General features: G+C 43.3%; 1 protein-coding gene across 1 annotated transcript; it reads left to right on the top strand.

Moving 5' to 3' along the window:
- The first annotated feature begins 3,821 nt into the window (after positions 1 to 3,821).
- LOC115164485 (B-cell CLL/lymphoma 7 protein family member A) lies at positions 3,822 to 12,842 on the top strand. The gene is made up of 6 exons (XM_029717017.1): positions 3,822 to 4,017; positions 4,874 to 4,955; positions 5,204 to 5,300; positions 5,406 to 5,585; positions 9,376 to 9,479; positions 11,863 to 12,842. The coding sequence occupies exons 1-6, from the start codon at positions 3,926 to 3,928 to the stop codon at positions 11,935 to 11,937; spliced, it is 630 nt and encodes a 209-aa protein (XP_029572877.1). The 5' UTR covers positions 3,822 to 3,925; the 3' UTR covers positions 11,938 to 12,842.
- Positions 12,843 to 14,571: the final 1,729 nt, after the last annotated feature.

Below are 14,571 nucleotides of genomic sequence, written 5' to 3'. Positions count from 1 at the left end.
ATATCATCCTAACCAACTTGCCCTCCAAATACACCTCTGCTGTTTTCAACCAAGATCTGAGATCACTGCCTCATTGCCTGCATTCGTAATGGGTCTGCAAACGACTACCACTCATCACTGTCAAACGCTCCCTAAAACACTTCAGCGAGCAGGCCTTTCTAATCGACCTGTCCCAGGTATCCTGGAAGGATATTGACCTCATCCCGTCAGTAGAGGATGCCTGGTCATTCTTTAAAAGTGCCTTGCTCACCATTTTAAATAAGCATGCCCCATTCAAAAAATGTAGAACCAGGAACAGATATAGCCCTTGGTTCCCTCCAGACGTCACTGCCCTTGACCAGCACAAAAACATCCTGTGGCATTCTGCATTAGCATCGAATAGCCCCCGTGATATGCAACTTTTCAGGGAAGTTAAGAACCAATATACACAGGCAGTTAGGAAAGCTAAGGCTAGCTTTTTCAAGCAGAAATTTGCATCCTGTAGCACAAATTCAAAAAAGTTCTGGGACACAAAGTCCATGGAGAATAAGAGCACCTCCCAGTTGCCCACTGCACTGAGGCTACCCCGATCAACAGCCCTCCACCCCCCCCCCACAGCAAATCGCCCAAGCCTCCCCCATTTCTCCTTCACCCAACTCCAGATAGCTGATGTTCTGAAAGAGCTGCAAAATCTGGACCCCTACAAATCAGCCGGGCTAGACAATCTGGACCCTCTCTTTTTAAAATTATCTGCCGAAATTGTTGCAACCCCTATTACTAGCCTGTTCAACCTCTTTTGTATCGCCTGAGATTCCCAAAGATTGGAAAGCTGCCGCGGTCATCCCCCTCTTCAAAGGGGGAGACACTCTAGACTCAAACTGCTATACACATATATCTATCCTACCCTGCCTTTCTAAGGTCTTCGAAAGCCAAGTTAACAGATTACCGAACATTTCGAATCCCACCGTACCTTCTCCGCTATGCAATCTGGTTTCAGAGCTGGTCATGGGTGCACCTCAGCCACGCTCAAGGTCCTAAACGATATCATAACCGCCATCGATAAGAGACATTACTGTGCAGCCGTATTCATCGACCTGGCCAAGGCTTTCGACTCTGTCAATCACCGTATTCTTATCGGCAGACTCAACAGCCTTGGTTTCTCAAATGATTGCCTTGCCTGGTTCACCAACTACCTCTCTGAGAGTTCAGTGTGTCAAATCGGAGGGCCTGTTGTCCGGACCTCTGCCAGTCTCTATGGGGGTGCCACAGGGTTCAATTCTCGGGCCGACTATTCTCTGTAAACATCAATGATGTCGCTCTTGCTGCTGGTGATTCTCTGATCCATCTCTACGCAGACGGCACCATTCTGTATACCTCTGGCTCTTTGGACACTGTTAACTAACCTCCAGATGAGCTTCAATGCCATTCAACTTTCCTTCCGTGGCCTCCAACTGCTCTTAAATGCAAGTAAAACTAAATGCATGCTCTTCAACTGATCGCTGCCAGCACCTGCCCGCCCATCCAGCATCACTACTCTGGATGGTTCTGACTTAGAATATGTGGACAACTACAAATACCTAGGTGTCTGGTTAGACTGTGAACTCTCCTTCCAGACTCACATTAAGCATCTCCAATCCAAAATTAAATCTAGAATCGGCTTTCTATTTCGCAACGAAGCATCCTTCACTAATGCTGCCAAACATACCGTCCTACCGATCCTCGACTTCGGCGATGTCATTTACAAAATAGCCTCCAACACTCTACTCAACAAATTGGATGCAGTCTGTCACAGTGCCATCCGTTTTGTCACCAAAGCCCCATATACTACCCACCACTGTGACCTGTACGCTCTTGTTGGCTGGCCCTCGTTTCATACTCGTCGCCAAACCCACTGGCTCCAGGTCATCTACAAGTCTCTGCTAGGTAAAGCCCCGCTTATCTCAGCTCACTGGTCACCATAGCAGCACGCACTCCAGCAGGTATATCTCACTGGTCACCCCCAAAGCCAATTCCTCCTTTGGCCGCCTTTCCTTCCAGTTCTCTGCTGCCAATGACTGGAACGAACTGCAAAAATCTCTGAAGCTGGAGACCCATATCTCCCTCACTAGCTTTAAGCACCAGCTGTCAGAGCAGCTCACAGATCATTGTACCTGTACATAGCCCATCTGTAAATAGCCCATCCAACTACCTCATCCCCATACTGTATTTATTTCTTGCTCCTTTGCACCCCAGTATCCCTACTTGCACATTAATCTTCTGCACATCTACCATTCCAGTGTTTAATTGCTGTATTGTAATTACTTCGCCACCATGGCCTATTTATTGCCTTACCTTCCTTATCTTACCTCATTTGCACATACTGTATATAGACTTTTTCTACTGTATTATTGACTGTTTTGTTTATTCCATGTGTAACTCTGTGTTGATGTGTTGAACTGCTTTGCTTTATCTTGGTCAGAAACATTTTTAAGACATGAAAAACAACATGTTAAGTCACTTTGTTATAAGTCTGTCTTCGGTCCTTTGTACAGGAACAGGGTGAGTCCTTATCAAACTCACCTCTTCCAGCTCCTCCAAATCAATTACCGTCGGGGCCCAGAGGAGATCCCTCTCCTAGGTGCATCGCTCTAGGTGCCGCAGCGCTGTCAGGCCGTGGCCGCCGGGACCTTGGGTGTTGTGGGGGACCCTTCGCCTGGGGTCGAGGCCCCCTTTTCTTCTTTACCACCTCAAAGCTACCATGGCCACTGCCTGGGGGGTAGTCTCTACTCGTTTCGCTACCAGCAGGTTGTGGGAGGACCACAGTGCTTCCTTCAGACATGTGAGGGTGGGCCAGAGCTTGGTGAAGGCCCTTTGTGGAATAGGCCTTCGGCCCACCCCATACAGCATGAGCTGGGGCGTTAGGTCCTCCCCTGCTGGCAGATTCAGGGGGCCTGTTTCCTTCCACAGGTCCCTGGCAGCTCTGCACTCCCATAGCAAGTGCCTGACCGACTCATCTTGGCCGCAGCCTGGTCGGGGGCACGAGGACGTCCTCGCCATGCCCCGGGAGTGCATAACGGCCCTGACGGGGAGGATCTCGTGGGCGACCATCCGGGACAGGTCCCGGTGCCAATTCAGCAGAGCAAGATGGGCCACGTTGCGCCAAACCGTTGTGGGCTCACCTATAGCAAGCCTGCGCACTGTACACACTGGTTCCCGCTCCAGCACAAGAGAGAAAAGAGAGCGGTGTTTAGTTAAAACCGTGACTGCTTCTTTTCCCAGTTTAAAATGTCTTGACTTTTGGAGCTGGACATAGTGTGGGGAGCAGAAAAGAGACTGGGGCTTGCAGGTCGACTGGGATCAGCCTCTGGGTTCTGAGGTAAGATCCCAGGCAGAACCGTGTGAGGGCCTGGGTCTTGTTGTTGACTGGGGTGGTGGCAAGAGTGAGATGTAAATCCTGATGGGGAGGTGGCAAGAGTGCTGTGAAAGACTCATGGGAAGTATCTAGTTCATGAAGCACACACATACAGGTTTCCTCATGGGTGAAGTTTGATGTGACCTTTTATTGGTTATGATTGGCTAATAAAGATCAATTGAATACAGCATATGTTATGACATGAAAAATAACACATTTAATTGCATGTTTTAAATTTATTAATCCACAATAATTGCTTACCTCTGTGCCAAGTAATCATATTTTTTTAAAATTAATGTATAGCCTATGCATCAACTTTTGTTTTCTGGGAGACTTGCAAGATAAATGCTGTAAAACTTTTGTCTGAAGTAGTGCAACTTCTGTTCAGGCTGTCTGTCTACAAAACACAAAAAAATGGGCGTGCACGCGCTTTGCTTGTTCTGAACACTGTCCTTGGCGCAGGCGCGTTACTTCCTCCTTACAGCTCGCTTCAGTGTGTTTGCATTGTGTCTAAACTGCCGGCGAGTTTAAGAAAATATTTTACCTATAGCAGCTATGTCGGGCAGGTCGGTCCGCGCGGAGACACGGAGTAGGGCGAAAGATGACATCAAGCGGGTTATGGCTGCTGTTGATAAAGTACGAAATTGGTAAGAGGGAAAGCGTTATCTAAGACCCGAGAGCAGCATTGCTAGTGGGGGAGGAGAGACCGGGAGAAGAACAAATTTATGAAACGAAAGATATATTGAATGAAATTCGGTCTGATGATATCTCGGCTCATGTGCGCTGCGCTCCCGTGCCCTGGTCAGAGGAGGAGGTCGCTTAAACACGTATCATGTGGGAATATTACATCTATTCATAAAATATTGTGGGTTGAACCTAGAAGCCATTTCGTTGCAGTCACATGAAGCCTTTGCCGTTCTAGCATAGTACATGTACTGCCGGCTTGAGAAGCTTTGTCGGCTACTGGTTTTTCACCGCTCGATTGTTATCAATAATAACATCACAGCCGCCGTTCGACGACAGCGGTCAATAGTTAGAATAGTTTCTATGTTCGCGGGGTTTTAAATTTAGCGCTTGGAGAGGTTTTTGTGTCCTACAAATATAGAGAGCGCGTGTGGTGCTGGTGGGAAGAGGAACTGTGCAAGACAGAATTGCTTTACAATTTTATTTTGGATGGTCCTATAGTTGAATAAAATTGCAATTTATAGATTTGCACTAATGTGGATGTGTTAGTAGCCTAAATGTAATCACCACTAAATTAATTTAAATAATTTAGTTGAGGCTATTCGCCTGCTATTCACTCATTGGTAGATTTCTCAAATGACTACAAGTACATTCCCAACTTTCAAATTAACTTTCCACACAAATGTTGAAGGACATTTTCTACGGGGAATTGACATTTAAAGTGATAGTAAACAAAAATAGTATTGTGGTGTTTTGACATTTTGAAATTAATACACCAATGCAAACAAGTGTTCCTCATTCCTTGTGTATCTAATGCAGGGAGAAGAAATGGGTAACAGTCGGTGACACATCCTTGCGAATCTACAAATGGGTGCCAGTGACCGAGCCCAAGTCAAATGATGTAAGTCCATAGGGTGTTTGGGGGCACCAAATTTTTATTCATTTTTTTCTGCTGCGTGTAGAATGAAACTGGGAACAGTTAAATTACTGAAGTAAGGTGGATGATCACCATTAAGCTTCCTTTCTTCATCTCCTTTTAAATTTCTTCTGATATGACCTATACAAAGTGATTATATTGAGATAAAATACATCATGTGATATGTTATACATAAATAGCACAACTACAGCATTTTATGTGTGATCTTGCAGAAGAGCAAAAATAAGAAGAAAGGCAAGGATGACAAGTATGGGTCGGAGGTCACAACACCAGAAAACAGCTCCTCTCCTGGAATGATGGACATGCATGGTAAGAGCCAATTCTCACCTTATGCCAACAAAGAGCAAAATACTTTAAACTGATGTTCAATAATAGTTGTAAACTCATCTTTCTTTCACTTTCTGTATCTCTTAGATGATAACAGTAACCAGAGCTCCATTGCTGACTGCTCCCCGATGAAGCAGGAGAACAGCAACAGTGCCAGCCCTGCCCCAGAGGCCACGGCAACTTCCCAGAGTGACAGCAACGAGGCTAAGAGTGACCAGAGCCAGTCCCCTGGCAAAGAGCAGCTCAAGAGCACAGACAGCAAGAGTGGTCAGTCAATATGCTACCTAGCACAGAAAGGGAGAGCATTGCCTTAGTTTCAACTAAACTATAAGAAACTATACCATGCATACAGCATATTGTCCTCATTAAAGCTGTGCTCTTGTCTTACCTTGAGGTATTTTCTAAGAGTAGTGTCAACTTGTCAAACAATATGACTTAACTTGAGAGGCAGAATGCTTTTATACAGCCCACATAATCCCGGAATAGTAAAAAAAAATGGCAGTTGCACAACTGTCAAGGTCAAAAGTGTACATGTTATGGCTTGTAGAGATGGCATTCATAAGGAACCTTTGGTGAACAAAATAATATATAATATGCCATTTAGCACTCTTTTTTTCCCCCAAAGTGACTTAGTCATGCGTGAAAACAAATGTTATTTCATCTTCACCAATGTCAATGGCAGCATTGGGAACAGTTATATGAATTAATCCATCAACATACAGAGAATGGCTTGAAACAATTTAGCAAGTTTTTGTTAAATATTTTCAGGCTAGCGATACATATTGACAAACCATAATCAACGATGAGGGTATGGAAGATATCATGAAATGCTAAACATGCCTCTTAACAGTATTGTAAAAATGGGCATCTACTGAGAGAGATTTATTCACAAGTCTGAGCATGTACTCTGGGCAACAAGAGTTTCTCATATATTTTGAGAAAAGTTTAGCTGTTATGTACTAGACAGGCAAACAGATTGTTTCCTCTTGTGGGGTTGAACAGAGGATTTCACTAAGGCCTACTGTAGTTTCTGGTGTAATGAGCTGGTAAATCGGTCTGCCATACCAATGCCGTTTAAGAACGGAGCGCAAAACTCCTCAAACTACAGTGTGCCAACTTATCATTGATGTAGTTTTCACCAAGTAGCAAGCTAAACACCCGTGAGAGTAGTATTTTCCATAATTCAATAACAACCCCTTGTTCTTTTTATTTATTTAACCTTTATTTAACTAGGCAAATCAGTTAAGAACAAATTCTTATTTACAATGACGGCCTACCAAAAGGCAAAAGATCTCCTGTGGGGCTGGGATTAAAATAAATAAATGACATATAAATAAGGACAAAAAACACATCACGACAAGAGAGACAACACTACATAAAGAGAGACCTAAGACAACAACATGGCAAGGCAGCAACACATGACAACACAGCATGGTAGCAACACATGGTACAAACATTATTGGGCACAGACAACAACACAAAGGGCAAGAAGGTAGAGACAACAATATATCACATGAAGCAGCCAGTTCTGTACATACACGCGACTTCGCTTTCTTGCCTCAAGATGGTTCTGTAATGTAGAGTTTTAAGTCAGTTACAATAAGGTATTTCTGTCATCTCTCAGATTTCGTGATATTATTTTGGGAAAAATACAGGTAAATAAATCTTGCTAGGTCATGCCGCAATCAGAACTTGTCTACCAAGATCTGCGATAATACACCCCAAGCAAGGTCACTCATGCCACGTCTGTGAAGTTGAAACTATTGTGGATAGTAAAGAGAAGAATAACATGCAGCCCTCAACGGCCAAGTTGTGTGCGTGAGTGTTGCAAAATACATTTACACATGTTATTCAATAATTTCAACCACACCGCTCGTGCGAAAGTATCTGCGTAGCCAAACGCTAAAATATAACCTAGTTCTATTTGGATATCAGGAAGATTCAAACCCACGTGGATGCTTGAAAGACAAACGAGGAGAGATTAATTAAAGAAAACTAACTAGGTTTCACTTTTTATCTGTGGATTAATAGTCAAAGTAGAGAAACATGATTTTGTATGACTATGGGTAGAAATTCTACAAAGAATCAGATAAAAAGAGAACCATAATAATGTCAGGTAAAATAACAACCCAGTGTTTATCTCCCAGGACAAACTGGCTAGCAACATCTATCTAGCTAAATGTTCATGAATGTTTTGTGTGTTCGACCTACCCCAAAATTAATATAGTGCCTTCAGAAAGTATTCAGACACCTTTACTTTTTCTACATTGTATGTTACAGCATTATTGTAAAATCGATTAAATAAAATCCTCAGCCATTTACACACAATACCCCATAATGACAAAGCGAGAATGAAAAAAAAAACGTTTTTTGCAAATGTATTAACTTAAACAGAAACACCTTATATACATAAGTATTCAGACCCTTTGCTATGAGACTCGAAATTGAGCTTAGGTGCATCCTGTTTCCGTTGGTCATCTTTGAGATGAGTCCACCTTTTGGTAAATTCAATTGTTTGGACACGATTTGGAAAGGCACACACCTGTCTGTATGAGGTACCACAGTACCACAGTACCTCATACAGTGCATGTCAGAGCAAAAATCAAGCCATGAGGTCGAAGGAATTGTCCGCAGAGCTCATAGACAGGATTGTGTCAAGGCATAGCTCTGGGGAAGGTTACCAAAAAATATATGCAGCATTGAAGGTCTCCAAGAACACAGTGGCCTTCATCATTCTTAAATGGAAGAAGTTTGGCACCACCTAGGCTTTTCCTAGTGCTGGCTGCCTGGCCAAACTGAGCAATCGGGGAAGAAGGGCCTTGATCAGGGAGGTGACCAAGAACCCAATGGTCACTGACAGAGCTCGAGAGTTCCTCTGTGGAGATGGGAGAAACTTCCAGAAGGACAACCATCTCTGCAGCACTCCATCAATCAGGTCTTTATGGTAGTGGCCAGACAGAAGCCACTCCTCATAAGTCACATGACAGCCCGCTTGGAGTTTGCCAAAAGGCACCTGAAGGACTCTGACCATGAGAAAGTCTCTCTGGTCTGATGAAACCAAGATTGAACTCTTTGGCCTGAATGCCAAGCATCACATCTGGAGGAAACCTGGCACCATCCCTACGGTGAAGCATGGTGGTGGCAGCATCACGTTGTGGGGATGTTTTTCAGAGGCTGGGACTGGGAGACTAGTCAGGATCGAGGCAAAGATGAACGGAGCAGAGCGATCCTTGATGAAAACCGGCTCAGGACCTCAGATTGGGGTGAAGGTTCACCTTCCAACAGGACAACAACCCTAAGCACACAGCCAAGACAACGCAGGAGTGGCTTCTGGACAAGTCTCTGAATGAATGTCCTTGAGTGGCCCAGCCAGAGCCCGGATTTGAACCCGATCAAACATCTCTGGAGAGACCTGAAAATAGCTGTGTAGCAACGCTCCCCTTCTAACCTGACAGAGATTGAGAGGATCTGCAGAGAAGAATGGGAGAAACTCCCCAAATACAGGTGTGCCAAGCTTATAGCGTCTCGATGCTGTAATCGCTGCCAAAAGTGCTTCAACAAAGTACTGAGTAAATGGTCTGAATACTTATATAAATGTGATATTAAATTTTTTAATTTGTAATTTGCAAAAATGTCTAAACCATTTTTTTCTTTGTCATTATGGAGTATTGTGTGTAGATTGAGGGGGAAAAAAATATTTCATCAATTTTAGAATAAGGCTGTAATGTAACAAAATTTAGAAAAAGTCAAGGGGTCTGAATACTTTCCAAAGGCACTGTAGTTGGTTCACAGTTGGTTTTGATATTTTAACCTCCATGTCATGATTGCGTCTGGTGTGGTGGACAAAATCAACATGTGTGCAGTGACATATGTACGCGTGTAGTCGGCATGTAACAGAAAATGTACTTGCCTATTTTAATAATTCACTTTTAATCAGAACTGTTACAGAAGTAGGACTAGTGTATAAACACTAGTGCCTTGTCCTTTCTTATTCCATTTCCTTAAATCATCTTGTCTTTCCATGGTTATGCCTGAAATAGACTTTCTGGTATTGCAGGAAATGTTCACTCCTCAGAATATTCCAACACAAGCACACCCAAGAGGGACGGAAGGTCCACAGGAGGGAATGAACCATCCTCAGACACTCCTCAAGATTCTCAGGTCCTCCCTTCCACAACCATCCAAGACTAGAATGTCTTTGTATACAGTACCAGTCAAAAGTTTGGACACACCTACTCATTCAAGGGTTTTTCTTTATTTTTACTATTTTCTACATTGTAAAATAATAGTGAAGACATCAAACCCATGAAATAACACACATGGAATCATGTAGTAACTATAAAAAGTGTTAAACAAATCAAAATATATTTTATATTTGAGATTCTTCGAAGTAGCCACCCTTTGCCTTGATGACAGTTTTGCACTGCTGGCATTCTCTCAACCAGCTTCATGAGGACTGCTTTTCAGTCTTGAAGGAGTTCCCACATATGCTGAGCACTTGTTGGCTGCTTTTCCTTCACTCTGCGGTCCAACTCATCCCAAACCATCTCAATTGGGTTGAGGTCGGGTGATTATGGAGGCTAGGTCATCTGATGCAGCACTTCATCACTCTCCTTGGTCAAATTACACAGCCTGGTGTTGTTGGGTCATTGTCCTGTTGAAAAACAAATAATAGTCCCACTAAGCGCAAACCAGATGGGATTGCGTATCGCCGCAGAATGCTGTGGTATCCATGCTTGTGTGCCTTTTTTTTAAACATTAAAAAAAAAATTATTTAACCTTTATTTAACCAGGTAAGCTAGTTGAGAAGAAGTTCTCATTTACAACTGCGACCTGGCCAAGATAAAGCAAAGCAGTGCGACACAACAACAACACAGAGTTACACAAGTGTACAGTCCATAACACAATAGGAAAAAAAGTCTATATACAGTGTGTGCAAATGGCGTGAGGCTGTAAGGCAATAAATAGGCCATAGTAGCGAAGTAATTACAGTTTAGCAAATGAACACTTAAGTGATCAATAGCAGATGATGTGCAAGTAGAAATACTGGTATGCAAAAGAGCAGGAAAGTAAATAAAAACAATATGGGGATGTGGTAGGTAGATTGGGTGGGCTATTTACAGATGGGCTATGTACAGCTGCAGCGATCGGTTAGCTGCTCAGAGAGTTTATGTTTAAAGTTAGTGAGGGAAAAATAAGTCTCCAGCTTCAGAGATTTTTGCAGTTCGTTTTAGTCATTGGCAGCAGAGAACTAGAAGGAAAGGCGGCCAAAGGAGGTGTTGGCTTTCGGGATGACCAATGAGATATACCTGCTGGAGCGCGTGCTACGGGTGGGTGTTGTTATCGTGACCAGTGAGCTAAGGTGGAGCTTTACCTAGCATAGACTTATAGATGACCTGGAGCCAGTGGGTCTGGCGACGAATATGTAGCGAGGGCCAGCCGACTAGAGCATACAGGTCGCAGTGGTGGGTGGTATAAGGGGCTTTGGTGACAAAACGGATGGCACTGTGATAGACTGCATCCAGTTTGCTGAGTAGAGTATTGGAAGCTATTTTGTAAATGAAGTATGCCTTGAATTCTAAATAAATCATTGTCACCAGCAAAGCACCATCACCCCACCACCTCCATGCTTCACGGTGGGAACCACACATGCGGAGATCATCAGTTCACCTACTCTGCGTCTCACAAAGACACGACAGTTGGAACCAAAAATCTAAAATTTGGACTCATCAGACCAAAGGACAGATTTCCACCGGTCTAATGTCCATTGCTCGTGTTTCTTGGCCCAAGCAAGTCTCTTCTTCTTGGTGTCCTTTAGTAGTGGTTTCTTTGCAGCAATTCGACCATGAAGGCCTGATTCACGCAGTCTCCTATGAACAGTTGATGTTGAGATGTGTCTGTTAATTGAACTCAGTGAAGAATTTATTTGGGCTGCAATTTGAGGCTGGTAACTCTAACAAAGTTCTCCTCTGCAGCAGAGGTAACTCTGCGTCTTCCTTTCCTGTGTCGGTCCTCATGAGAGCCAGTTTCATCATAGCGCTTGATGGTTTTTGCGACTGCACTTGAACAAACTTTCAAAGTTCTTTATATTTTCCAGATTGACTTTCCTTCATGTCTTAAAGTAATGATGGACTGTTGTTTCTCTTTGCTTATTTGAGCTGTTGCCATAATATGGATTTGGTCTTTTGCCAAATAAGGCTATCTTCTGTGTACCACCCCTACCTTGTCACAACACAACTGATTGGCTCAAACGCATTAAGGAAAGAAATTCCACAAAGGCACACCTATTAATTGAAATATATTTTGATTTGTTTAACACATTTTTGTGGACTAAATAATTCCATATGTTATTTCATAGTTTTGACGTCTTCACTATTATTCTACAATGTAGAAAATAGTAAAAAAAAAAAAAAAAAACTTGACTGGTACTGTATGTTTGTCAATTATACATTTTACTGATGCAGTATAATGAAACTCGTTTGACAGCAAGTATTTTTATATGAAAATCTTACTTTTTCTGAAATAATTTGTTTTATTTTTGCAGGAATCTGAAGATGGCACTCCTCCCAATAAGAAGGGCAAGTTGGAAACTCCCTCAGCTGATTTTGAGGAAATCTAACTTATCTTCTCCCATCACCAATTCCTCGACCTGTTTCTATTTCCTAATCACTTCAGGTGTCCTAACCTCTCCTGTGTCTTCAGCTCTTTCTTCTTCTGCATTGGTCCCAGAGGAGTCCAGCACCCCCACCCCCCCTCTCATTTTGCCACTAACACCTGCTATTGTTTTGGTTCTCCGCCAAAGTGTATGTACATACAGTATTTTGATTTAGTCACTTTTGTTGTTTTGCTCAGGAGGGTCAACACACTGTTTGAATCCTTGTATGATCTATTGGTTCTGCTGCTGTTGTAACCTTTTATTACTTTGACAGTTAGACATTAGTTAATTTAACTATAAAACAACACCTACATTTTTTTTATTAATTAGTGGCACTCTGTTGCATATTGGTTTCCCTTTCTCCTCGTGTGAAAGCTTGTAGCATAGGCCTACTTCCAGGTTTGTGTGCCTTGAATTGCCAGAATAATGTGTGTAGATTTGTTTCTATAGTGTGTGTGTATACTTCACTCTGGTATATCAAGTGCCCATTGCCCAGTTTTTGTTAACCTTTTCAAAGCATTTTTCAGTGCAAATGTAGGCTGCTTGGTTATAGCTCTTTGAATACCTCACTGAAGTCCAGCAGTGCTGGCAACACTATGTATAGATTAAACAATAAGTATAACCTCTACTTGCGAAGTGTAAGTGGCCTAAATAGTTGTTTCCTCGTCAGCCTTTGCCCAACTAAAAATGCCTTATTCAATTAGTCCTACAGAAAGTCAAATGTTGAATGTCTTCTTTTGGGACCCTTATTTGTATTATTTTATTAGTGTTGAATACATTTGAGTGGGGTTTAACTAGCATAATTTATTCCACAAATATTAATTGATTTCGTCATGTAAGGTTTTAAAATAAAACAATTCTACAAAAAACAACTTGTTATGCAGCTGCCATCGATATAAAGCTACAATGCAGATAGCTCTAGTTTAGATCCCTATAATATGGATATCTTCCAGAATTGAGTCAGAGAGGAAGAGGCGAAGCATGGTTTTACTCCGGAATTTGCTTACGTAAGGCTTATTTGATCAAATAAAAGTTTTGTAATGGTTAGGTTATGAATGCACTGATAAGTGGATGTACATAGCATTTTGGCAACTTTAGGGGGAAAAAAGACTTTATGGAAGTTGTGCCTGTCATAGAGATGGAGGACATTGCCATTGAGGGCTTCCACCTGAATGTGGCAGGGCTTGCAAACTGTCACGGATTACAAAGGGAAACCCAGCCTTGAGCTGCTCAGTAACGTGAGCCTACCAGATGAGCTAAATGCATTCTATGCTTGCTTCGAGGCAAGCAACACTGAACCATGCATGATGGCGCCAACAGACATGGCAGCTCTGCTTCGAGCTCCTAAGCAGCTTTGCAGTATTTTGTTTTTACAAACATTTTGCTACACCGGCAATAACATCTGTTAAATATGTGTATGTGACCAATACATTTGATTTGAGAGCACTAGCTGTTCCGGGTGACTGTGTGATCTCGCTCTCTTTAGCCGATGTAAGACCTTTAAACAGGTTAACATTAACAAGGCCAGATGGATTACCAGGACGCGTACTCAGTGCATGCACTGATCAGCTGGCAAGTGTCTTCACTGGCATTTTCAACCGCTCCCTGACCCTGTCTGTAATACCTAAACGTTTCAAGGAGACCACCATGGTCCCTTTGCCCAAGAACGCCAAGGTGTAACCTGTCTAAATGACTATCGCCCCATTGCACTCATCTGTAGCCATGAAATGCTTTGAAAGACTGTTGTGAGCCATGACCAATCATCCCAGACACCCTGGACCCACTCCAGTTTGCATACCGCCCCAACCAATCCACAATCTCTATTGCACTCCACACTGCCCTCTCCCACCTGGAAAAAAGGAACATGTGAGAATGTTAATTGATGACACCTCAGTTTAATACCATACTGCCCTCCAAGCGCATCACTTAGCTTGACCCTGGGACTGAACACCTCCCTCTGCAACTGGATCCTGGACTTCCTGTTGGGCCGCCCCCAGGTGGTGAGGGTAGGCAACAACACATCAACCACAATGGCCCTCAACACGGGGGCCCCTCAGGTGCGTGCTTAGGCCCCTCCTGTGCTCCCTGCTCACCCATGATTGCGTAGCCGCACCTAACTTCAACACCATCGTTTAGTTTGCTGACGACAAGACGGTGGTAAGGCTGATCGACGATGAGACAGCCTATAAGGACAAGGTCCGTGACCTGCCAGTGTGGTGCCAGGACAACAACCTTTCCCTCAACGTCTGCAAGACAAAGGTGCTTATCGTAGACTACAGGAAACGGAGGGCAACACGCCCCCATTCACATCGACGAGGCTATAGTGGAGCGGGTCGAGATCAAGTTCCTCTGTGTCCACATCACTAAGGAATTTAACATGGTCCACACACACCAACACAGTCGCGAAGAAGGCATGACAACGCCTCTCCACCCCCAAGGAGGCTGAAAAGATTTATCATGGGCCCTCAGATCCTCAAAGTTCTACAGCTGCACCATTGAGAGCATCTTGTTTCTACCTCAATTACCCTGCACATCGACATCGACTCGGTACTGGTACCCTGTGTATATAGCCAAGTTATTGTTACTCATTGTGTATTT

The sequence above is a fragment of the Salmo trutta genome, chromosome 27 (assembly GCF_901001165.1).
Source record: "Salmo trutta chromosome 27, fSalTru1.1, whole genome shotgun sequence".
In the NCBI taxonomy this organism is placed as follows: Eukaryota; Metazoa; Chordata; class Actinopteri; order Salmoniformes; family Salmonidae; genus Salmo; species Salmo trutta.
Note: the sequence above shows the minus strand (reverse complement) of the source record. Positions and strands in the feature narration are given on the sequence as shown.